The sequence below is a fragment of the Neovison vison genome, chromosome 7 (assembly GCF_020171115.1).
Source record: "Neovison vison isolate M4711 chromosome 7, ASM_NN_V1, whole genome shotgun sequence".
NCBI classification, from domain to species: Eukaryota; Metazoa; Chordata; class Mammalia; order Carnivora; family Mustelidae; genus Neogale; species Neogale vison.
Genome location: NC_058097.1, coordinates 44023674 through 44050366, shown reverse-complemented (window position 1 = coordinate 44050366; position 26693 = coordinate 44023674). Strand labels below are relative to the sequence as shown.

Here is a 26693-nt window from a genome sequence, read left to right as displayed (position 1 = left end):
GGCTCGCGGTGTCTGGGGGGAGACATAGGGGGCTTCTGGGTTCCACTGAGATGCGGTGGATGACTGTGTGTTCCCAGGTTGGTGAGCTGTAATGCATCCTTGGGTTCGGTGGGGCGGGGCGGGGGGGGCGGCAGAAACCGGGAGCCCTTGGATAAATCTCTCCAGGCATTTTGGTTTTGGGGGAAGCTGGGACATGGCAACCCCAGGCTGGTGGGGAGAGGACAGTGAGGTAGGGTATGGCGGCGCGGAGAGGGTCGGGGGTGGAGACCGTCTAGGTCTACCTGTTCTAGGGTGTTTGTGGGAGTGGCTAGATCTGTGCCTTCTGGGGTTTGAGAGATGAGGGAAGAGTTAGTAGTAAGTGGTTGCTCCTGGATGTGGTATGTGGTGGGGAACTTGAGTCTTCTGAGTGAGGCTGTGTTCTGGCATCCCTGGATTTGGAAATGCAGCTTGGACATTGAGGAAAGGCGGCAGAGTCTTGTTTCCCCGCTTTTGTTGTAGATGTTCCTATGAGACCTCCTTCACCTCTGACTCAGAGGGCTTTTCCAAAAGTGAGTCAAGAGATGGGTTATTAGGGACGCCTGGGTGGCTCAGTTGGTTAGGCAGCTGCCTCCAGCTCAGGTCATGATCCCAGCGTCCTGGGATCGAGTCCCACATCGGGCTCCTTGCTCGGCAGGGAGCCTGCTTCTCCCTCTGCCTCTGACTGCCTCTCTGTCTGCCTGTGCTCGCTCTCTCTCCCTCTCTCTCTGACAAATAAATAAAGAAAAAAAAAAAAGAGATGGGTTATTAGAAGGATGGACAGGTTGTTCTGGACACCAGGCTAAGCCAGACCCTCCATGGATTGCCAGAGAACTGCCCCACTTTGCATCTAAGAAGTCCTAGAGCTCAAAGAGGTCAGTAGCTTCTTAGAACTCACAGGTGCCATGTTAAATGACCTTCCCCTGGAGCCTTGGCTCTGGGGATGGCAAAGTCAGGAGTGTCCCATCTGGTAATCACCTGCACAGATATCTGCAAAAGAGAATTCTCCATACTCTTGGCCAGAAAGGCTATAGGGGTGTTGTTTTCACTTTGTTGTCTCAGTGAAAGCTATAGGCCCAGATGTTAAAGGCAGAGTGCCCCAGTTGTGAAATTGGTATCCCAGGTGACCTCTGAGTCACAGCCTGGCTGTATCTCCCCAAAGCCCCTCTGAGTGCAGAGATTGCAGGATACCTGTGTTCTATGTTCTTCATGGTCTTGCAGATGATGTTGGTTCTTGACGCCTTTTTTTTTTAAGTTTTTATTTTAATTATACCGTGTTATATTAATTTCACGTGTACAATATAGTGACCCAACATCTCCATACATGATCCTGCACTCATTAGGACAAGTGCAGTCATTAATGCGCATCATTGATTTAACCCATCCCCCTAACCGTCTTCCCTCTGGTAACCATCAGTTTCTACTCTATAATTGAGTTGGTTTCTTGATTTCTCGCTCTCTTTTTGTTTTCCCTTTGCTTGTTTGTTTTGTTTCTTATGTCTACATATGAGTAAAAGCATATGGTATTTCTTTTTCTCTGACTGATTTTATTTTATTTTACTTAGCATTATACTCAGTAGTTCTATCCATGTCATTGCTAGTGGCAAGATTTCATTCTTTTTTTTTTTTTTTAAAGATTTTATTTATTTATTTAACAGAGAGAAACCACAAGTAGACGGAGAGGCAGGCAGAGAGAGAGGGAAGCAGGCTCCCTGCTGAGCAGAGAGCCCGATGCGGGACTCGATCCCAGGACCCTGGGATCATGACCTGAGCCGAAGGCAGCGGCTTAACCCACTGAGCCACCCAGGCGAAGATTTCATTCTTTTTTATGGCTGAATAATATTCCATTGTGTGTGTGTGATATTACCTCTTCTTTATCCATTCCTCAAATGATGGACACTTGGGCTGCTCATATCTAGCCTATTGTAAATAGTGCTGCTATAAACATCAGAGGGCATGTATCTGTTTGAATTAGTATTCTTGTGTTCTTTGCATAAATACCCAGTAGTGTGAATGCTGGATCATAAGGTAGTTCTATTTTTATCTTTCTGAGAAACCTCCCTGCTGTTTTCCATAGTGGCGACATCAGGTTGCATTCCTACCAACAGTGCAGGAGGGTTCTTTTTTCTCCATATTCTCACCACACCTGTTGTTGTGTTGTTTTAGCCATTCTGACAGGTGTGAGGTGTTCTCTCATTGTACTGTTCATTTGTATTTCCCTGATGATGAGTGATATTGAGCATCTTTTCATGTGTCTGTTGGCCATCTGTATGTTTTCTTTGGAGAAATAGCTGTTTATGTCTTCTGCCCATTTGTTAATTGGATTATTTGTGTTTGGGGTGTTGAGTTTTATTTAGTTCTTTATAGATTTCTCGGATACTAACCCTTTATTGGATTTGTTATTTACAAATGTCTTCTCCCATTCTGTAGGTGCCTTTTGGTTTTCTTTGTTTCCTGTGCTGTGCAGAAGCTTCTCATTTTGATATAGTCCCAACAGTTTAATTTTACTTTTGTTTCCCTTGCCTGAGGAGAAAGAAATTGCTATGGCCAATGACAAAGAAGTTACTTCCTGTGCTCTTTTCTAGGATTTTTATGGTTTCAAGTCTCCATTTAGGTCTTTAATCCATTTTGAATTTATTTTTTTTGTACGGTGTAAAAAAGTGGTCCAGTGTCATTCTTTTGCGTGTTGCTGTCAGTTTTCCCAACACCATTTGTTGAAGAGACCATCCTTTTCCCATTGGATAGTCTTTCCTGCTTCATCAAAGATTAATTGACCATATAATTGTGGGTTTATTTCTGGATTTTCTTTTTTTTTTTTTTTTAAAGATTTTATTTATTTATTTGACAGAGAGAAATCACAAGTAGATGGAGAGGCAGGCAGAGAGAGAGAGAGGGAAGCAGGCTCCCTGTTGAGCAGAGAGCCCGATGCGGGACTCGATCCCAGGACCCTGAGATCATGACCCGAGCCGAAGGCAGCAGCTTAACCCACTGAGCCACCCAGGCGCCCTTATTTCTGGATTTTCTATTGATGCTTTTATTTTCCTTTTAGGTGAGGTTGGATCTGCACAGGCTGGCTATGAGGATTTATGGCATGTGACTCAATGCCCATTTCTCCCAGCTCCCTATTCTGCCTTCTTTGGACTCTGCTGGCCCAGAGTGATCTGTAAAAAGAGGAGAAAATGGCCCTCAATTTCCTGGCAGCAAGACACCCAGCGAGTGGGATGTAACCTCTTTCGTGCAGTAATCCCTGTCCCCAGTCAGGTGACATGTGTTTGTTCACTGCCTTGCAGAGCCCATCAGGACTCTAAGACAAACATGAAACACAGCACAACTTTAAGATAGTCCAGAGGAAAGCCCACTCTCCCTCCTCCGTGCACTCACCCTACCCCATGACCACATCAGAACTGTGGCACACCTTAACCTTCCATTAATTTAGGTCACAATTTAGGTCACAAATGGTCCACTATCTTTTCCACAAGCCCCAGTGTCTACTTCGGACACTGAGAAGTGCTGTCCTTCCTTGAGGGCTTTGTAGGCCTTGTTAAGGTTTTTGGTTTTTACTGCAATGGATTTTAAAATTTAAATGGCACCAAATTTACAGAAGAACTGCAATAATAGTACAAAGAACACCAGTATTGCCTTTACTCATATTCATCAATTGCCAGGGTTTTTTTGGCCAGAGTTACTTTATCATTGCATCTCTATGTATTTATCATTTTCTGAATCATTTGAGGGTAAGTTGTAGACATCATGTCTTTCACCTCTAATTACTTTGGCACACATCTTCTATATGCAAGAACAGCCCCTTAAATGACCATAGTATAATTTAGAAAATTTAACACTGATTCAGTACTATTGTCTGATCTCCAACCCATAATTAAAATTTGCCAGTTGTCTTAATTACTTTCTTTACAGCTTTTTTCCCCTGTTACCTTTCTTTAGTCTTCTTTATTTTTTATTTTTATTTTTTTTAAAGATTTTCTTTTTTTTTTTTTTTTCTAATTTGACAGACAGAGATCACAAGTAGGCAGAGAGACAGGCAGAGAGAGAGAGGGAAGCAGACTCCCCACTGAGCAGAGAGCCTGATGTGGGGCTCGATCCCAGGACCCTGAGACCACGACCTGAGCCGAAGGCAGTGGCTTCACCCACTGAGCCACCCAGGCACCCTCTTTAGTCTTCTTTAATCTGGAACACTTTCTTTAATGTTTCTCTGCCTTTTTTTTTTTTGACTCTTTAATTTCATTTTTTCAGTGTTCCAACATTCATTTTTTTATGCACCACACCCAGTGTTCCACGCAATATATGCCCTCAATACCCACGACCAGGCTCACCCATCCCCCCATCTCTCTCCCTTCCAAAATCCTGTTTGTTTCTCAGAGTCCACAGTCTCCCATGGTTTATCTCCCCTTCCTATTTCCCCCCATTCACTCTTCCTTTCCTTCTCCTAATGTCCTCCGTGTTACTCCTTATGCTTCGCAAGAAAGTGAAACCATATGATAACTGACTTTCTCTGCTTGACTTATTTCACGCAGCATAATCTCCAGTCTCGCCCATGTTGATACAAAAGTTGGGTATTCATCCTTTTTGGTGGGAGGCACAATAATATTCCAATATTCCATTCCATCTTCTTTATCCATTCGTCCGTTAAAGGGCATCTTGGCTCTTTCCACAGTTTGGCGACTGTGGCCATTACTGCTGTGAACATTGGTTCTTGATCTTGGTTTATGATGGGTGCGGGCTCAGCTATTCTGTAGAATGTTCCTCAATTAAGATTTATTTGATTGTTCTTCTTTTTTTTTTTTTAAAGATTTTATTTATTTATTTGACAGAGAGAGATCACAAGTAGGCAGAGAGGCAGGCAGAGAGAGAGGAGGAAGCAGGCTCCCTGCTGAGCAGAGAGCCCGATGCGGGACTCGATCCCAGGACCCTGAGATCATGACCTGAGCCGAAGGCAGCGGCTTAACCCACTGAGCCACCCAGGCGCCCTATTTGATTGTTCTTCTTGATTAGATTTAGGTTTTACACTTTTTGCAGGAATGATGCAGAAGTGATGTGTCCTCAGTGTGTCGTTATCGGATAACATATAATATTGATTTGTTTCATTACAAGTGAAACAAAATTTCACTTTTTGAGAGAGACAAAAACATTCATTCCATAACAGAATGTACTGGCTTTCTGATTCAATTTCCTTATTTGCCATGAAAAGACTGCTACATACTCCTCTTGAGTAGGTTATGGTAGTTTGTGTGTTTCTAGGAACTTGTCAGCTTCATCTGAGTCATCTGATTTATTTATAAAATTGTTCATAATGTTCTCTTATAATTTTTTCATTTCTGCAAGTTTAATAGTAATGTCCCAACTTTCATTCCAGATACTAGTAACTTGAATCACCTATTTTTCTTAGTCTATCTAATGGTTTATCAGTTTTGTCAATCTTTTCAAGGAACCAATTTTTTATTTTATTAATTCTCTCTTGTTTTTCTATTTCTTGTTTTATGTATATCCTTTCTAATATTTATCATTTCTTTCCTTCTGCTTACTTTGTGTTTATTTGCTCTTCTTTTTCTAGTTTCTTAAGGTAGAAAGTCAAGTTATTGATTTGAGATCTTTCTTGTTTTTAATGTAGCCATTTATAGCTATGAATTTCCGAGTACTACATTAGCAGAAGCCTTGAAGTTTTGATGTGTTTATGTTTTCATTCATCTCAAAGTATTGTCTGAATTCTGTTGTGATTTTTTTTCATTGATCCACTGGTTGTTTCAAACTGTGTTTAATTTTCATGTAGTTGTGAGTAGTCAGATTTCCTTCTCTACTGATTTCTAATTTCATTCCATTTGGTCAGGGAAGATACGTTATATGGTTTCAGTGCTTATAAATTTACTGAGGAGTGCGTGTGTGTGTGTGTGTGTGTATGTGTGTGTCTCTGTCTGTCTGTCTTAGCGTATGGTCTGTCCTAAAGAATGTTCCATGACACTTGAGAATAATGTTTATTCTGATGTTAGGTAAAGTGTTTTACATATGTCTGTTAGTTCTAGTTGGTTTACAGTCTTGTTCAAGGCCTATGTTTCCTTGTTGATCTGTCTAGTTGTGTGTCTATTAATAAATATGGGGCTTGAGGTCTTCAACTATTATTGTTGAATTGTCTATTTCTTCATTCAATCCTATTGGTTTTTGCTTTGTATATTATATGGCTCTATTGTTAGCTGCATATATGTTTTTGATTGTTGTATCTTCTGAAGACTGACACTTTAATTAATATATAATTCATTGTCTCTTTAACCTTTTCTCATTTAAAGTCTACTTTTCTATGCTATTATAGCCATCTCAGATCTCTTTGAGTTACCAACTGCCTAAATGTAATTTTCCACTGTTTCACTTTGAAACTATATGTGTCTTTGGGTCTAAAGTGAGTCTCTTGGTGTGGGTGCCTGGGTGGCTCAGATGGTTAAGCATCTGCCTTTGGCTTAGTCATGATCTCTGGGTCCTAGAGTTGAGCCCCGTGTCAGGCTCCCTGCTCAGCAGGGAGTCTGCTTCTCCCTCTCCCTCTCCCTTTCCCCCAACTCGCCCTTGCTTGCTCTTTCTCTCTCTCAAGTGAATAAATAACATTTTTAAAAATAAATAAATAGGGATACCGGATGGCTTAGTAGACTAAAGCCTCTGCCTTTAGCCCAGGTCATGGTCTTACAGTCCTGGGATCGAGCCCTGCATCAGGCTCTCTGCTAAGCAGGGAGCCTGCTTCCCCTCCTCTCTCTCTGCCTGCTGCTCTGCCTACTTGTGATCTCTGTCTGTCAAATAAATAAATAAAATCTTTAAAAATAAATAAATAAAGTGAGTCTCTTTTAGATAGCATATAGTTAGATCATTTAAAAAATCCATCCTGCCAATATCTGCCTTTTCGTTGGAAAGTTTAATCCACTTACAATTAAATACTGGAATGCCTGGGTGGCTCAGTCAGTTGAGTGACCAACTGTTGATCTTGGCTCAGTTCAAGATTTCAGTCCTGAGTTCAGCCTCGCTTTGGGCCCTGCACTGGGCATGGAGCATATCCTTTAAGAAATAAATAAGGGCACCTGGGTGACTCAGTCAGTTAAGCTTTTGCCTTCAGCTCAGGTCATGATCCCAGGGTCCTGTGATGGAGCCAAACATTGGACTTCCTGCTCAGCGGGGAGCCTGCTTCTCCTTCTGCCTTTCCCCCATGCTCATGCTTGCTCTCTCATGCTCTCTGTCTCTCAAATAAATTAAAAATCTTTCAAAAAATTAATCAATTACTGGGGCACCTGGGTGCAGTGTGTTAAGCATCTGACTCTTGGGGTTGGCTCAGGTCATGATCTCAGAGTCAAGGGGTCAAGCCCTGGTTCAGGGTCTGTGCTCAGCATGGAGTCTACTTGAGATTTTCCCTCCTTCTCCCTCTGCCCCTCCAGCTTGTGCACTCTCTCTCTCAAATAAATCTTTAAAAATAAATAAATAAAATAAATAAGTACTGATAAAGGATTTCTGCCATTTTGCTATTTGTTTTTTATGTTATACATGTTTTGTTCCCAAGTTTATTACTGCCTTTTACTTTGATTTTTTTTTTTGAGTGTACCATTCTGATTCCCTCTTTATTTCTTTCTCTATGTACTTTTAACTTATTTTCTTACTGGTTATAAGGGGGATTACAGCTGACATCTTTTTTTCAAGTTTTTATTTTAATTCCAGTTAGTTAGCATACAGTGTTATATTAGTTTCAGGTATATAATATAGTGATCCAACACTTCCATTCATTACCTAGTGCTCATCACAACAATTGTACTCCTTAATACCCATCACCTATTTGACCTCTACCCCTACCCCTCTCCCCTCTGGGAACCTACAGTTTGTTCTCTATAATTAAGAGTCTGTTTCTTGATTTCTCTCTCTCTCTCTTTTTCCCTCCCTCTCTCTTGTCCTTGTGCTCATTTGAATCTTAAGTTCCACATATGAGTGAAATTATATGGTATTTGTTTTTCTTTGACTGACTTATTTCACTTAGCATTATACTCCATAGCTCCATCCATGTTGTTGCATATGGCAGGATTTCATTCTCTTTCGTGGCTGAATAATAATCGATTGTATATATGCACCCCAACTTCTTTATCCATTCATCAATCAATGGACACTTGGGCTGCTTCTCTTGTAAATAATGCTGCTATAAACAAAGGGATACATGTGTCCCTTTGAATTAGTGTTTTTATATTCTTTGGAAAAATACCCAATAGTGTGGTTTCTGGGTCATAGGGTAGTTCTATTTTTTTTTTTTTTTAGGATTTTATTTATTCATTTGAGAGAGAGAAAGCATGAATAGGGAGGAGGGGCAGAGGAAGAAGCAGACTCTTCCAAGCAGGGAGACCTGATGAGGGGCTCAATCCCAGGATCCTGGGATCATGACCTGAGCCAAAGGCAACTGCTTAACCAACCAACTGAGCCACCCAGGTGCCAGGGTAGTTCCATTTTTAATTTTTTGAGGAACCTCCATATTGTTTTCCACAGTGGCTGTAATAGTTTGCATTCCAACCAACAGTTCTCCACATTCTTGCCAACGCTGTTTCTTGTGTTGTTGATTTTAGCCATTCCAACAGGTGTGAGGTGATCTCCCATTGTAATTTTGATTGCATTTCCCTGATGATGAGTGATGATGAACATCTTTTCCCATGTCTTTTGGTGAATTGTATGTCTTCTTTGGAGAAATAACTGCCCTTCAGCCCATTTTTTAATTGGTTATTTGTGTTTTGGCTGTTGAGTTGTAGAAGTTCTTCATATATTTTGGATATTAACCTTTTATTGGATATATATTTGCAAATATCTTCTCCCATTCCATAGGTTCCCTTTTACTTTTGTTGACTGTGTTCTTCACTACCCAGAAGCTTTTTATTTTGGTGGTGTCTCAGTAGTTTATTTTTGCTTTTTGTTTCTCTTCCCTCAGAGGACCTATCTAGAAAAAGTTGCTATAGCCAATGTCAGAGAAATTAATGCTTGTGCTTTCTTCTAGGATTTTAATGGTTTCAGATCTCACATTTAGGTCTTTAACCCACTTCAGATTTACTTCTGTATATGGTGTAAGAAAGTGGTCCAGTGTCATTCTTGTGCATGTTGCTGTACAGTTTTCCCAGCACCATTTGTTGAAGAGACTGTCTTTTTCCCAGTTGATAGTCTTTCCTGCTTTATTAAAGATTAAATGGCCATATAATTGTAATATGTTCCACTCTAAACTTACCTTGTTCAGAGTTTTTTCATGAATGGATGTTGTACTTTGTCAAATGCTTTTTCTGCATCTATTGAAATGATTATATTGTTCTTACTCTTTCTTTTTTTTAATATGATGTATCATGTTGATTGATTTGTGAATATTGAAACACTCTTCCAAGAACAAATCCCACTTGATTGTGGTAAATAATTTTTTAATGTATTTTGTTGATTTGGTTTGCTATTATTTTGTTGAAGATTTTTGCATCTATGTTTATCAGAGATATTGGCCTGTAATTCTTTGTGTGTGTGTGGTGTCCTTATCTGTTTTTAATATCAGAGTAATGCTCCCTTCATAAGATTAATTTGGAAGTTTTTCTTCCTTATCTATTGTTTGGAATAGTTTGAGAAGTATAGGTATTAACTCTTCTTTAAATCTTTGTTAGAATTCACCTGCAAAGCCATTTGGCCTTGGCCTTTTGTTTGTTGGGATTTTTTTTGATTACTGATTCAATTTTTTTACTGGCTTTTGGTCAGTTCAAATTTTTTATTTCTCCCTGCTTCATTTTTGGTAATTTATGTTTCTAGGAATTTATCCATTTCCTTTAGGTCGTCCAATTTGTTGGCACATAATTTTTCATAATATTCTCTTATGCTTGTGTGTATTTCTGTGGTGTTGGTTATTTCTCCTCTGCCATTTGTGATTTTATTTGAATCCATTGTCTTTTTTTTTCTTGATAAGTCTGGATAGAGGTTTATCAATTTTATTGATTTTTTTCAATAAATCATCTCCTCTTTTCATTAATATGTTCTATCCTTTTAATTCTGTATCATTTATTTCTGCTCTAATCTTTATTATTTCCTTCCATCTGCTGGTTTAGGTTTTGTTTGTTGTTCTCTTTATAACTTCTTCAGGTGTAAGTTTAGGTTGTTTATTGGAGATTTTTCTTGCTTCTTGAGATAGACCTGTATTGGTATAAACTTTTCTTTTAGAACTGCTTTTGCTATATCCCAAAGGTTTTGGACTGTTGTAGTTTCATTTTCATTTGTTTCCATGTGCTTTTAAATTTCTTCTCTGATTTTCTGGTTGACTCATTTGTTGTATAGTAACAGGTTATTTAATATCTCTTTCTACACACACACAAACACACAACTCAGTCACACACTTATACACTTTCCAGGGGCACCTGGGTGGCTCAGTTGGTAATTGTCTGCCTTCAGCACAGGTCATGATATAAGGGTCTTGGGATTGAATCTCGCACCAGGATCCCTGCTCTGAAGAAGCCTGCTTTTCCCTCTCCCACCCACCACCCCTGCTTGTGTTCCCTCTCTCCCTGTGTCTCTGTCAAATAAACAAATAAAATCTTAAAAAAGAAAAAAAAGCTCTTTTGAGGTTTTTTTCTCAGGAGATTTGGACTGAGATCTCTGGAGATTTGGAATAAGGTCTCACAGGATATGGACTGAGATCTCAGGAGATTTGGACTGATCACCTGACTTCCTTGAGTTCTTAGAATATCTGAAATGAGTTCTCATGAGATTTCAACCCAAATCTCTTGAGAATTGCTGGAATTCTCAGGAGATTTGCACTGAGATCTCTTGAGATTTGAAATAAGTTCTCAGGAGATTTGGACTGAGATTGCGTGATTTCCCTGAGTTCTCACAATATTTGAAATGAGTTGTCATAAGATTTGTGTAGAAACCTCCTGAGAATTGCCTGAGTTCTTAGGAGATTTAGACTGAGATCTCTCGAGATTTGGAATAAATTCTTAGGATATTTGGAATGAGTTTTCACAGTATTTGGGTAAAAATCTTATGAAAACTGCCTGAGTTCTCACAAGATTTGGACTGAAATCTCAAACTCCAGTGGCAGGAACTGACACTGCCACTCCTTCCAGCGTTTTGCACTGCAGCTGACCACTGGCGGGAGCCTACATTTCCATTTCTCCCAGGGTCTCACAATGCAGCTTAGCACTGCTTCCAGTGACACAATTCTGCACTGCCATGCCATCAAGCAGGTCTCATAATTCAGCTTTCCACCACTGGAGGCAGTGTTGAGCTCCAGTGCAACAGATGCTGAAAGGGGGCAGTTCAGCTTGCTACCAAGGGAGGCAGTGATGAGCTGCAGTGCACTGGACACTGGAAGACGGGCTGCTGGCACGTCTGGACAATGGATGCCGTGGACAGATACAGTGCAAGGCGTGGGAAGAGAGGCAGTGTGGATTTCTTCCATTGGAGGTAGTGCTGAGTTGCATTCCGAGTGATGGTGGAAGACTTGCTAGTGTGGCTTGAGACCACTGGAGGTAGTTGTGAGCTGCATTGCGAGACACTGAAAGTGGTGAGCTGCTCACCACTGGAGTGGTGAGCTGCAGAGCAAGAGTCACTGGAAGGCATGGCAATGCTGCTTGCCACCACTGAAGGCAGTGACAAGTTGCAGTGCAAAAGACGCTGGAAGATGAGTCAGTGCAGCCTGTCAGCACTGAGGGCCGTGGTGAGGTGCTGGGTGAAAGGTCCTGAGAGGCAACGCACTGCAGCTTGTTTCTACAGGAGGCAGTGGTGAGCTGTATAGTCTGTTTACCCAGGCTCAAGAGTGGTGGTAACAATCCCTAGAGTTGTCCCCCAACTCAGCATTGTGCCTCATGTCCCCGGGTTTGGTGGTAATGGGCTGTTAGGGCCGTGCAGGAGGGACCTCCCAGTGGGGGTCTGGAGCCTGGAGGAAACCAGACCTGACTCACATTGCATTTGGAACCAATGAGTTGAGTGGGGTTTTGTTTTGTTTTTGGAAGAGTAACTTCACTTCCCCAAAAAAGACAATGCATTGGCTGACTTTAGAATGAAACTAATTACTACTTAAGAAACCAGCATGTGTCTCCCCTTCTCCCAGGAACTGGAGCGGATGTGCAGGCCTTAGGTCAAAGGTGCCTTCTTATCCCTGCCTGACAACACTTCCCCATTCTGGCTCCATGAGACCCAGTTTTGAAATCAGCTCTGAGTCAGTCATGCAGCTTGTTCCAGGATGTCAGCCTTCAGAGAAAGCAGCAGGTACGATCGGTGCAATGTCACATCCATGTTAGGATGGGAGGTAAAACTTCTCCTTATCCTTAAACCTCGTGAGCATTTCTCTTGTGCTCGTGAGCAGCTCTCTAGTGGAGCCAAAAGTCAGATGAAGCAGCTGTCAGCAGTCTAGAGTGGGTGCCCGAGTGATGTTTCAAAAGTTAGATGGTGGGAATGATGGGTTGTCAGAACATCTGCTCTTTTATTTCCTGCTCTTTTTCAATCACTGAAGTGAATCAGACCTGCTAGTGGAAGAAGCAGTCTATGTGGTTTCTTTTTCCTGTTTTTTTTTTTTTTTTTAGATTTTATTTATTTATTTTATAGACAGAGATCACAAGCAGGCAGAGAGGCTGGCAGAGAGAGAGGGGGAAGCAGGCTCCCTGAAGAGCAGAGAGCCTGATGCGGGGCTCAATCCCAGGATCCCTGGACCATGACCCAAGTCAAAAACAGAGGCTTTAACCCACTGAGCCACCCAGGTGCCCCTCTTTTTCCTGTTTTAATTAAATAATGGGAAAACAGTCTTCTGAAATAGTTAAAGAATCCTTTGTGGCTGTTCATGTTTTTCTCTTCCATGAAGCACTTTCTGGTATTAGAAATTATTTTTTAGGAGTGCCTGGGTGGCTCAGTCGTTAAGCTTCTGCCTTTGGCTTGGGTCATAATCCCAGGGTCCTGGGATCAAGTCATGCATTGGGCTCCCTGCTTAGGCTCCCTGCTCATCGGGAAGCCTGCTTCTCCCTCTCCCACTTCCCCTGCTTGTGTTCCTTCTCTCGCTGTGTCTCTCTCTGTCAAATAAATAAATAAAATCTTTAAAAAAATATCTTTCCAGATTTTTTTCTTGGGGTTGACTTCTAGTTTATAGTGCTATGGTCAGAAAAGATGCATGGTATGACTTTGAGCTTCTTGAATTTGTTGAGGCTTGTTTTGTGGCCTAAGATGTGATCTATTCTGGAGGATATTCCATATGCTCTTGAAAACCATCTGCTGTTTTAGGATGGAGTGTTCTGAATATATCTGTTAAATCCATCTGGTTCAGTGTGTCATTCAAAGCCATTGTTTCCTTGTTGATTTTCTGTTACAGTTAACATCTTAAACTTACAATAGTCTAGCTTGAATTAATACTAGCTTTGCCTCAGTAGCATACAAAAACTCTCTTCCTTTATAGCTCTGCCCCTCTCTTATTATTGTCACAAATTATATTTTTATACCTGGGTGCCATCAACATAGACTTATAATTATTGCTTCATACAGTTGTCTTTTAATTCATATAGGAATTAATACAATTATAGAACAAAAATATATGAACACTGACTTTTTCTTAAATATTTTATGTATTTATTTGATAGAGAGAAAGCATTAGAAGGGAGAGGGTGAGAGGGAGAAGCAGACTCCCTGATGAACAGGGAGCCTGATGTGGGACTCGATCCTGGGACTCCAGAATCATGACCTGAACTGAAGACAGTTGCTTAACCAACTGAGACACCCAGGCACCTGAACACTGATTTTTATATTTATTTATATAATTATCTTAACTGGTGTTCTTCATTTCTTCATGGGATTGAGTTATTGTCTAGTGACATTTTAATTTCTGTCTGAAGGACTCTCTTCTGATAATTTTTTGTTGAAAACCAGAACTCCTGACATTATAATGTGGCAACTCTGGAGATCATATTTGCCCCCTTACACTGGGTTTACTTTGGCTGCTTGTTATAGTTGTTGATGGCCATTTATGACTTTTCTGAATGAACTTTGCAAAATCTAAATCTTTTATCATATATGGCCATGGAAGTCTCTATTCTATTGGTTTGTGGGGAACTAGTGATCAATAGAAATTTTCTTTACCTGTACCAAAAACAATCCCCTAGTTTTTGAAGATGGTGTGTGTGTGTGTGTGTTTTGGCACACTTTCAGTACTTAAGCATTTTGCAACTATGCCTTAACTTTCATTTCCTGGTTGGACAGAGCCTGAAGGTAAATCAGAGGTGAATCTTCGGGCCTTTTCTAGAAACAATTCATAACAATACAAATAAAAATAACACAATCCTGGAATCAAGTGTCCCACGTTCTTCCCACTGAGCCAGCCAGTTGCCCCCAAAAGTCACTTCTTTCTAAGATAATCTATAAATTCTAGGCAATCTCAATCAGAACACTAGCATCAGTTTTTAATAATAGAATTGACTAGCTCATTCTAATTCTCAGTTGGAAGACAAAAGGGTCCTGAAGAGCCAGAAAAAAATTGGAAGATAATTATATAATGGAAGGATTTGCCTTATCAGATCCCATAAAGCTTCAGCATGGTTTTGGGACAGTAACACAAACATAAAAGAGAGATGGAAAGAATGGTTGTTCTGTTAAAAAAAAAAAAAGGTGTATGGACAGCTGTTTATCCATGGTGGGGGGAATGGTTACATCTCTACCTCACACCATGCTCCCTTCTGCAGCACATATACTAAAATTGGGATGATATAGAGAAGGTTAGCATGGCCATTGCATAAGGATGACATGGAAATTCATCTGTACCTTACACCATACCCCGAAAATCAACTGCAAAGGAAATGTAAAAATCAGAAACTATTACAGAATTAGAAGAAAATAAAGAAGTGCATATTTTTAAATTTGAAGGATAAGAATACTTTTGCATGTAAGAAACAAAATTCAGTATCCATAAAGAGACCGATAAATGTAATTTAGTGAAAATTGAATATTTTAAAAGTCCAACGATGGGGTGCCTGGGTGGCTCAGTTGGTGGAGGACTGCTTTTGGCTCAGGTCATGAACCTGGAGTCCAAGGATCAAGTCCCACATCGGGCTCCAAGCTCCATAGGGAGTCTGCTTCTCCCTCTGACCTTCTCCCCTCTCATGCTCTCTCTCACATAAATAAATAAAATCTTTAAAAAAAAGAAAAAAAAAGCCCAATGATGCCATCCCTTCCAGCCAAGATGTGTACGTTGAAATGGAAAGCTCTGCAACCAATTCCAATTCAGGCCAAGGGAGCAGAGACTGGGGACTAATGTCTCCTCAAAACCCCTTAGGGGAGAGCTGATCCTGGTACAGAGAGGGAAACCTGATTAGGCAAATGTATGGTGTAAAAATAAAGATACTGCCTTAGTTGATGCATCTCCCACCCTTTCCACCTGCCACCCTGCCCCAAGCTTCTACCATGCTCCAATTCTAACGTCTCTGCAAGTGTCTCAATTTAAAACCTTGAGGAAGGGGCGCCTGGGTGGCTCAGTGGGTTAAGCCGCTGCCTTCGGCTCAGGTCAGGATCTCAGGCTCCTGGGATCGAGTCCCGCATCGGGTTCTCTGCTCAGCAGGGAGCCTGCTTCCTCCTCTCTCTGCCTGCCTCTCTGCCTACTCGTGATCTCTCTCTGTCAAATAAATAAATAAAATCTAAAATAAATAAATAAATAAAATAAAATAAAACCTTGAGGAAAAGACACATCTCATCACAGCCTGGCAAACCTGAGTGGCTCAGTCTGTTGGGTGCCTTGTCTCGGGTTGTGATCCTGGGGCTCCTGGGATAGAGCCCTACGTCAAACTCCTTGCTCAGCTGGGGAGTCTGCTTCTCCCTCTCCCTCTGCCCCTCTCCTGCTAATTCCCTCTCTCTCTCTCTTCCTAAAAAAAAACAAAAACAAAAACAAAAAACCAGGAGAAGAAGAAGAAGAAGAAAAAGATGAAGAAGATGAAGATTGAAAGTCCGGGTGAGGCGCCCAGAGCAAGCGTTCCTGCCAGGAATCCCGCAAGAAACCCGTTATTCTTTGTAGGCGTGTCGGCTGCAAACGCTTTTTATTGGTCAACGAGAGGTGAGCCCGCCTTCTTTGCACATCCATTGGCTAAGAGCTCTGTCTATATTTGAGATACCTGCATTCTTCTTTTCTTTCCCTGTGTTGCTTTCAAACCTAGTCCAGTGTATTTAACTGTGTCTCCCACTGACCACTGTTTCTGGAGGCCTGCCTCCAAGTGAAGGCACAGGCAAACACGAGGCCGGAAGAAGCTGGACAGGCAGGTGGCGTTGAACGTGGTTCCAGAGCTTTACGTTGTGCTGGCAAGAGATCACCGGACGTGGGATGCTGGGGGCCAGCGCGGCGTGAAGTCCTCTGGGTCAGTCCTGCGTGCCTGGGAATTCGGCAGTCGTGGTGGCGAAGGTCCCAACTCGGGCTCTAAACTCAAGCGGTAAACCTGCAGCTCTTTCTGCTTTCCAACCGGACTTGGTGGGCATCTGCACAGAGACTGATCTGCAGGGTTTCCCACCTCCCGACTAGCAGGGTCCCCACCTCCCGACTAGCAGGGTCTTGATAATAAAAGGAAAAGAGGGCATTTTCCAGTCCACCCGGGTAAAATGCCCGTTTATTTTCTGGCAGGTGGTTTTTTGTTTGTTTGTTTGTTTAATATTTATTTATTTGACAGAGAGCACAAGCAGGGAGAGGGGCAGAGAGAGAGGGAGAAGCAGACTCCCCACTGAGCAGGGAGCATGTTGCAGGCAGGGCTGGATCCCAGGATCCTGAGATCAGGACTTCAGCCGAAGGCGGATGCTTAACCGACTGAGCCACCCAGGTGCCCCTTGGCGTGTGTTTTTTGCAGGACGCCCTTTGTGAAACCTTGGCGGATGGATTCAAGTTTATTAAATGAATAAATTCCTGGTTAAGAGTGCATTGAGGAGGGGCGCCTGGGTGGCTCAGTTGGTTGGACGACTGCCTTCGGCTCAGGTCATGATCCCGGAGTTCTGGGATCGAGTCCCGCATCGGGCTCCCGGCTCCACGGGGAGTCTGCTTCTCCTTCTGACCTTCTCCTCGCTCATGCTCTCTCTCACTGTCTCTCTCTCAAATAAATAAATAAAATCTTAAAAAAAAAAAAAAAGAGTGCATTGAGGGGCGCCAGGGTGGCTCAGTGGGTTAAGCCTCTACCTTCAGCTCAAGTCATGATCTCAGGGTCCTCCAATCGAGCCCCGCCTGGGGCTCTCTGCTCAGCGGGGAGCCTGCTCCACACCACCCCCCACCTGCCTTTCTGCCTGCTTGCGATCTCTGTCAAATAAATAAATAAAATCTTAAAAAAAAAAAAAAGAGTGCATTGATACCATAGCGCCCCGACCTTCAAAAAAAATCCAATTCTTGTTAGCTGTGTTATTTAGTGGAACATCTGTGATAAGGACAGCCAGTTACAGTGGCTTTGGGGATTTTATGCTATTAATGAAACCTTTTTTTTTTTTTTTTAAAGATTTTATTTATTTATTTGACAGAGAGATCACAAGTAGGCAGAGAGGCAGGCAGAGAGAGAGAGAGGAGGAAGCAGGCTCCCTGCTGAGCAGAGAGCCCGATGCGGGGCTCGATCCCAGAACCCTGAGATCATGACCTGAGCCAAAGGCAGCGGCTTAACCCACTGAGCCACCCAGGCGCCCCTTTAGTTTTGATTGGCTTAGGCTTCATAAAATTTATTTTGAGAAACTGCTGTGAAAGGCACAACAAGTTACTTTGGAATTCTTTTAAGTTCCTGACTTTGATACTTCAGTATTAGTAATAATTCCCCAGTTTCTTTAACATCTTATTTTTTGGGGCAGATGTACATAGTTTTTGTAGAAAGAACAGCCAGTTAAGGAGGTTATGGGATTTTTGGTTTGTTTAAAAACTATAACCCTGGTTTGATTCTTTTAGTAATAGGTAATAGCACCACCTTCCCAAATCCTTTAAAATATTACTCAGTGGATCTTTAATTTTTGTAGGATTTATTTCATAGCTTTGGATGAGAGACCTCATACAGGCTTAGGTACCCACGCCAAATGAAATTTTATCCTTGGGTATGTTGTATTTTCTTCTTTGACATGCATCAGTTTAGAAGTGTGTTTAGTTTCCTGAGTTTTCATTTTCTCCCTTTTCTTCTGCGGTGTCCAGCTTAGAACAAATACTGACAGAAAAGAATAACCTGAGGGATTTGGAGAGATACTTTTTACTTACCATTGAGATTGATTTTTAGTCATTGTGCATCAGGCACAGGCCTGGGAGGCCAACATTCAGATCTCAGATCTAATCTTTATTACCTGTCTGACCTTAAACCCACCCATGAGCTTCTCTGTGGCTTTGATTCCTCATGGGGAAAATGGTAGCCTCCAGAGTGACTTGCTGCCAGCTTCACATTGATGATCCAGGGGAAGGGCCTGGCTTTCATCCCTCCTTGCTACTCCAGCCTTTGTCTTGTTAATTGAAGAAATACTGCTATAAACACATCTTGGAGATGTGTCTGGCTTTTACCCTCCTAAGGGTTTATGGAGAAACCCCTTCACATTTGCAATTGCTTCCTCCGGTGTCTGTCATTCCTAACCCACCCGACTCGATCTGGTATGATCTTAATTGTGTGTGTTTGCATAGATAGAATTTTGGCTTACCTGTCTCTTCAGAGTCTGATTGCCCCCACCCCCTAATCCAGGATGTGGAGTTTCTCTGGACTCCTTCCCAGCCCATCCTAGACTCCTGTCCTCTTTCCCCCTCCCCATCACTGCAGCTTTATTGCTTAAACATTTCATAATGGACATCCCTTTCTGACTTTGTATTATGTTAAATTATATTGATATCCTCTGGGTGTCTGTGCTGTATTACAGTTCATGGAGGCAGGTGGGCCTAGGTAAGAATTTGCCTTCTGTTGCTGAAGGAAGGGTCACAAAGAATTGTTGAGCAGAGGTGGGGAGACACTGGGCTGATGTTTCTTTAAAGGTTGCCCTAAGGAGGGGGGGCTAGACATCCTCAGGCAAATCTTGTTTTTATTCTTTTAGGTCTGAATTGTGGGGAAATCTTGTAGAGATTGAAGAGGTAAGACTAAGCCTTCAACATTCACATTGAGAAAGGCGCAGGAGAGGGCTGCAGTTTGGGCTGGCAAAATGGTAGACAATTTTCAGCAAGAAAATATAACCCAGAGGGAGAAGAGAAAATACCACTAAGAGATCAGGGCAAAATCCCAAAGTGTCTCTTTCCCCGTGGTTATCACCAGGATGTGGATTCCCCTCCCAGCTCCACCCCTGCAGTGCCAGTGAAGGACGGAGGAGCTGTGAGGATGAGGGTGTGATTGGTCCATTCAAATGCACACGCAGATACAGGCGTGGCACCCCCTGGCTCCGCTGCCCCACTGGGTAAGTTCAGTGCTTCTCCATATCTTTATTTTCAGTTGACACATCTGGTCTATATGGCACCTGCTGGTTTGGTTTTGATCTCCTGTCATGATGATAATTGAGACAGTGACCCTTAACACTTTAAAATTATTTAGCTTGCGGGTATTTGCTTGGGAGATAGTTTTTTATTGTTTTTTTTTTTTTTTTTTTTTAAGATTTCATTTATTTGGCAGATAGCGAGCCAGCGAGAGAGCACAAGCATGGGGAGCAGAAGGCAGAGGGAGAGGGAGAAGCTCCCTGCTGATGACCTAAGCTGAAGGCAGACACTTAACTGGCTGAGCTCTCCAGGTGCCCCTGGAGTGTATTTTATCCCTACATCATTTCTCTATTCAGACAGACTAGCTGTGTTTCTAGTGCTTAATAGCCACATGTGATGCGTCATTGGACAGCACAGCTCTAGGGAATGATTTTATGAACTCACTCCACCTCTCTTCCTACCTCCTTTATTCTCATGGACCTCCACATCCCTGGAGCCTGTGACTCCTGCCTCTGTTTCCTCTCTTGCCATTTGTTGCATTCCTTTTCTGATACAGAGACTCATTTCCAGTCTTAATATTCTGCCCTGATTTCTTCTGTCTTACTTTCCTTTAAGAATCACAGGTTTTTTTTTTTCTTTTATCCCCCATCTCAGCCTTTCCCCATAAGACGTGCCATGCTTTTTTGTCTTGGTTGGGCATTTATTTGCATTACTTACTAATAATCATTTTCTTTGTCCCATCGGTTACATTAAACACTTTCCCCATTTTTTTCACAGATCTTTCTTGACAGATCTCCAGATTAATTTTAGAGTTAAACTGGAAAACTGGAATGCATGAATTTAGAGATGTGTAGCCCCGTTATACTTAGGTTTCTGCCTTGATTTTTAAAATAGCACATATAGCTATATATATATTTTAGAATATAAGATCTCTTAACTATTGCTTTGCTTGTTGACTATTTTTAATAATTATTTTTATATCTTTTACATCTTTTAATATCTTTTCTATGTGTTTTAGGGTTTCCATTAAACTGATATAAAATTTTGTGTTTTTTTAAATGAAAAATAAACATTTATTTTAAAAAAGTTCTACTCGAGTGGATATTTTTACCTAGGAAAGTCCATAAAAATGGGCATATTAGTGATATTCCTTCCTGTGCTATAATGGAATGTTATCAGGAAACAGGGTGTCAGATACCAGGGATGGTAGAAAGTAGGGGTTCTCAGAGTGCCAGGGTTCTGGGTTTTCTGGAAGGTCTATGTGGGTCCGGTGGTTGGGCGTGTCACTACCTGCCTCAGTGGTACATTTTATTTGTAGACATGATGCTGTCAATGTTCTTTCAGCATCTTGGAGGTTTTTATGTTTGAGAAGTTTCCAGAAAACCCCCTACACCCAGGGTTCAAGTCCCTTCTGCAGCCAATTTGCTCTTTCGTTCCTCCCCCTGACCTGGTGTTAGAGTAGAGCCCAGTGTGCGGCTTGGACCTGCAGCATCAGTGTTGCCTGGAAACTTGTTAGCAATGCAGATTCTCAGGTGCCATACAGACACTGAATTAGAAACTTGGGGGGGAGACCCAGCAGTCTGTGTTTACTAAGCCCCCCACATGCGTCTGTTGCAGCAGCTTTCGAGAAGCTTTGTATCAGGCAATGTTTGAGTTCATGCTGACTCAGTCACAGATGCCCGTGTCTGCTCACTGCCTGGCCTTTGAGCCACCATCTGGATCCCCTGGGAATCCCTCCCCTAGAGTTTCTGATCCCTCCTCCTTGAAGTCTGTCTTCCACAGCCTCTGCACTTCCTGGTTTTTGCTTCTCGTGAGTTCTGGGGTATGTACATCCGTGTCTGTGAGGCTGTGGGAGAAGTGGCCCAGGCCGGAGTAGGCATCTACTGCTGCGGGGGGTAGTAACGTGTTCAGAAGGGGGCGAGGAGCTGTGTTTATGTCTGACTAATACTCTCTAACTGCTTTGTCTTTCCTTCATCTCCTGTTGACTTCACAACCTGACTGCAGCTTGTGTAAACATCTCTACTGAGTGGCGCACAAATACAAGTATTTGCGTGAACACGTACAGTCTACATATGTGGGTCCGCTCCCCTTACATTATCATTTACTTATCCATCACTACGACTCTCCGTGATTCCTCTACTTTATTTTCTGTCTCTGTGATTACTTGCTGTCTCCATGATTTCTCTACCTTATTTTCTGTCACTGTATCCATCTCTACTTGAATGTATATGAAATAGTTTATTATAAAGGTATATAAGTGTTATGTTTACTTTGTGTTTTTTTCTCTCACTATGGAACCTCCTGCCTGCTGGAGTTTCACTGTGGGACCAGTAGGTCCCTTTGGGAGGCCCTTGCTGCTCCTGACCTCTACGGCGGGACTGCCTTCTCCAGCTAACTCTTTGGGAACAGAAGGTGTTGCCTGCCACCCTCTGGCTGCAGGTGACATAGCAGAGGTGTGTGCAGCCATTTCTTAACCTTGAACCCGAGTTTCCACTTTAGTAGATTTAAGGGTTACGTGTCTTTCTTTTTCTTTCTCCTTCCTCCCTCCTTCTTTCTTTCTGTATTACCTTTGTTTCTTTTTAAAAGATTTATTTATTTGACAGAGAGACAGTGAGAGTGGGAGCACAAGTAGGGGGAGTGGGAGAGGGAGAAGCAAGCTTCCAGCTGAGCAGAGAGCCCCAGAATCTTGGGATCATGACCCGAGCTGAAGGCAGACACTTAATGACTGAGCCACCCAGGCATCACCCCCTTCCTCTCTCTCTCTCTCCCTCCCTCCTTCTCTCTCTCTTTCTGTGTGTGTGTGTGTGTGTGTGTGTGTGTGTGTGTGACAGGATTGTGCTTATTTCCCCCATCTCCCTCTTGAGGGACTATTTGCTGTCACTCCCCATTTGTCTACTCCCCATTTGCCCATCACCTGCTGATTATATCCATGCTCTCCCCCCATCTGTGTGCAGGATGGGAAAGGCTCTCCACTTGACTCCACTTTTTATTCAATGTCAACCCCTGAATATACCTTTCAGGGGTATCTGTCATATTCCAATCTAGCCACGATCCTTGTGTGCACACCTCCCAAAAGACTGTCTCTCTGTAATGATTCTGTGCACAAACTGCCCTCCTCCCTGCCTCCTGCATCCCCATAAATGCTCCACCTCCACACTCATCTGATTATTTCTTCCCTCTCTCATATCCTACTTTACTGTTAGTTTTCTGACCTGAAAGGTGATTACTAGCTCCTTTGTTTTCAGCCTTAATTTCTAGGTCATAGATCACTTTCAGGCTAAATTCTCACAGAATTCAGAGAAATATTTTACTTACTAGATTACCAGTTTATTATAGAGAGATAATATAAGAACAAGCACATGGGAGAGATGCATAGGGCAAGGTACAGGGAAGGGTCACAGAGCTTTCATACTGAGTGCACCCCTTCCCCAAATCTCCATCAACCTGGAAGCTCTCCAAACTCCCATTGTTTGGGGTTTTTATGGACACTTCGTTACACAGGCATGATTAAGTCATTGGCCACTAGTGACTGATTCAACCTCAAGTCCCTTTTCCTTCTCTGAAGGAAAGAAAGGGGAGTAAGTTCATAGAGTCACATCATCACCTGACCTGCTGTTGTATTATGTTTGCCTTTTTAAGGTAACCTATCAGCCTGGCTCTCTCTTCACTGTGTACACACATGTCTACATACAGGGATCTGGATAATCTCAGGATCCCACCTCCAACCACCTCCCACTCCCTGCACCCCAATCCCTTCTCTAACACTCTCAGTTCTTCCATTCCATGTTTCCTCTTCACAGCCCTGTGCCTGATTTTGGTTCTTATTGAGTTCTGTCAACAAGCATTCCACATTCATGGATATAAAACCCTCTGTGAGCTGTGCCACCAGGATTGGAATAGGGCACAAGGCTGATCCTTCCTGAACATCATCCTATTGGGGTAGGCTGATACTAACATGCAAACTTTTTTTTTTTTTAACCTTTCCAAGTAAAGGGATATTGGAAGAGATTCTGGAGTGGGATGTGAAGATTCAAAAGTAGTTTTTGAATATTTGCATCATCATGATAGGTCTGGGAGGTGCTTTGTGGGTGTGGTTTGGGAGGTTCAGATATCAGGGAATTGTGGATATTAAGGAAGTCAGGAAAGAAAGGATAACTCACAATGCAACAATTCTGGAGAAGCTCCCAAAGGCCTCTTTCTGGCTACTTAATGCCAGAAGCCAGGCCCTCACTTCCTATCAAGACTACAGGCCAGGGGCGCCTGGGTGGCTCAGTGGGTTAAGCCGCTGCCTTTGGCTCGGGTCATGATCTCAGGGTCCTGGGATTGAGTTCCACATGGGGCTCTCTGCTCAGCGGGGAGCCTGCTTCCCTCTCTCTCTCTCTCTGCCTGCCTCTCGGTCTACTGTGATTTCTCTCTGTCAAATAAATAAATAAAATCTTAAAAAAAAAAAAAAGACTACAGGCCAATAAGTGCCAATGAGGTTCATATAATGTCAGATCTATTCATGCCTTTCCCTACAGCTGGGACTTTGAGGGCAAAATATGAGGGGGCACCAGAAAAACTCAGTAATCAAGATAAGCATTTTGAGGTAGTATCTTTGAAAATAAAAATTAATGCAAAAAAAAATTTCATGGTGAACAAAACTGTCAAGTTCTGCTTCCTCTTCATACCGATGCCCCCACCTCCCAACCACAACCCTGGTAAATTTCCTCTAAGTGGCACCTATCACGTGGCTTCTAATAAAAAAACAAAACAACAACAACCACCACCACCCAGGGATTTCTGGATCAAGTCACAGTTTCTCATCACACTACTACTTCTATCACTAGGGGGCCGTTTGCTCTTGGCCTCAGTCCTCCTTCCCCACCCACAAATATCTCCGAGATACAGAACCAGAGCCATCCACCGCTACGCAGGGAGTTAGCCCAAGCCAATCCCGCTCTCCTAGAAAATAGCCTTAGCGTTCCCTGTGCGGGCTGGCGCACCAAGGCCGGTGTCGCTCCTATCCCGGAGTCCCAGCAGAGCATCACTCCACGGCTTCGTCCCCCAAAAGCTTTGCCATGAGCCGCGCCCACTCGCTCCAATCTGGACCCTGGTTTCTGCTCCTGGAAGGGCACACAGGGCGGAGCCTTGACATGGGTTACCCTAGCTCACCCGCGCTGCTGAAGGTCAGCGCGCAGTCTGTCGCATCCGCCTCCGTAACACCGGTGGGGCGCCAGGACCACATTTTCTAGAATCCTCGGGGATTTCTGCGACTCTCGTGGTCCGCGAGATCTCACTGGCCCTCGGAGGAAAAACATGCACCCCTTGCGGTTTGGACATCTTAACAGTGAGCTCCTAAACTTCGTTGTATGAGACGTGCAGATGTCAGAGTCACCCTGCCACCACAACCTCTCCATCCCAAAGACTACACTTTCCAGGGGCCCGCGCGGCCACTTCCGCTGTTCGACGCGCTCTCCTAGCTGTGGCGTTGACGTGGCAGGAGCGCTTCCGGTTGGTGGGTCCCGCCCACTCGTTAGTTGGCGGCTTCGGAAGCCTCTGTCTTCGGGTAGTTTTCACCATTCTGCGCTTACTTAGTTCCCGAGCGTCAGCCTCAAGATCGGCAACGTGCGCCTCGCGTTCTGTGAGTGCCCTATGGTCATTGCCTTGTCAGTCAGCACGTCCTTCTGCTTGTCCCTGTTTTACTCGTGAGGACACAGGTTGCCCCTGAACTCGGGCGCTCTTCCGTAGGCACCTAAAGACCAGTATCTTTTTATTCCAGCCCATAGAGTTAGAGACAGACCCTTATTCCTTTGCTGGGGGGACATGGGCTTCATTCCCTGGCCAGAGTTTGGACTGTACTTGAGGGTGCTCTGTCACTCTGAACCCCTTTCCCAGGGCTCTGGATGGGAATTGCATTGTGCTGGTGATTTCTGTGACACTGAACCCCTAGGTGTGGGACTCCGGCACATACCCGCCTTGACTCCTGGGGAGGGGCTTTTCCATCTAGGAACGCTCTCGTTTCTCTTCATATCCCCAGATCTATCTTCTGAGACTTTGCCCTTCTCCAGGGAGAGCATTCAGGAGACCAGGAAAATGGCCACGGGGCTCCTGAAAGCAAAAAAAGAGGTGAGAATTTTCATCAAATTCCATGTTGGCTGCCAACAGGATGAATCTGTTCCTTTTTCTTGTACTGCAGGCTGTCTTGTTGATATTGGGCAAAGTTCCCGCCTGTTCGTGGAGGAGGGGTGGCTCATCTTACATGGGAGTCCTCCCAATCAGCGTTCCTTTAGGCTCCATCCATATCTCAGTCATCCGCGAAGTGGTCAGTTGTGAACAACACACGGAACAGTTTAAATAAAAATACAGGAACATCCAAGCTTGACTGTCCAGTGGTAGGGGTGCAAGACAGGGCCAGCAGAGATGCTTATGACCTGAAGTGGTTAGGGAGGGCTTCTGCAAGAAGTAGGGCTGTCTGAACGGCCCCTGAGGGTTTGGTAAGTTGGAGAGTTGGCAGAGCAGAAAGGAGAGAAGGAAGTATGGTTAACCTGAGGCTGGCCACACTGCCCTTGCTACAGTGTGGGAAGATTGTAGTAACTAATGGCATTATTTAAGGTTGATTTTTAACTATGTGCTGGTGAAGATACAGACACGTGGAACAGAGATGAGCTTGATGGTCTGAGCTGAATTTTTTATTGAGAGCGTTTTCCACATCTGGCAATGGGAGATTTCACCAAAAATTCTGGATTGCCTGCCTCTCTGAAAACAAATTGTACTGTGGTGTCCGGGAATTCACACTAAACAGTGTCTTCATTTGGACAGGTCCTGCAGAGTTTACTTGTGCACTTTCCACAATATCTTCCAAACTGAGATTGAAACCACTGACCAGCTAACATTTGGCCTGCCTCCCTCATTTATATTACCTACCTCGCCCTTGAAGGATTTTCATTTTCCACCTCTTAGTCTTGGTGGCTAGGTTGAGTACCAGACTGAGGAATATAGATTTTGTCTTTGAATAAGCTAGGTTTTGAAGGATTTGGGGAAAGAATTTGTCATAAGGAAACCAATGATGTGGATATATAGGAACTGAAGGGGAAACTTTCTAACCCCTGTGAATGGTGGCTATGATGACCTGGACTTAACTGAATGTGATTAACATTTATTGAGCACCAGCAAAGTTGCCAGGCTGGCTTACTCTCAGTTTTGATATGCATTAACTTGGTTATTTCGGATCTTCCTTGACTATCCTTATGAAAAAAAGAAAGTTTAAACAGAAAATGAGACCTCAATTTATTCTTTTTTTTCTGTGATCTTGATTTAT

At 43.1% G+C, this 26693-nt stretch overlaps 1 protein-coding gene and 1 non-coding gene across 4 annotated transcripts in view; both read left to right on the top strand.

Annotated features, from left to right (window-relative positions):
- Nucleotides 1-26693, top strand: part of LOC122911600 (zinc finger protein 383) — an 81623-nt gene that overhangs the window by 23335 nt on the left and 31595 nt on the right. For 2 of the 3 annotated variants that reach the window (XM_044256452.1, XM_044256451.1), the window contains exons 1-2: nucleotides 24903-25016; nucleotides 25413-25501. In XM_044256452.1, the coding sequence (XP_044112387.1) occupies nucleotides 25469-25501 (33 nt within the window). In that variant the 5' untranslated portion in view covers nucleotides 24903-25016; nucleotides 25413-25468. Of the gene's footprint in view, nucleotides 1-229; nucleotides 235-24902; nucleotides 25017-25412; nucleotides 25502-26693 lie in introns of those variants that run through there. The other variant, XM_044256454.1, reaches the window with a different exon arrangement.
- Nucleotides 14690-14798, top strand: LOC122914823. The gene has a single exon (XR_006385895.1). It is a non-coding gene; the product is annotated as a U6 spliceosomal RNA (small nuclear RNA).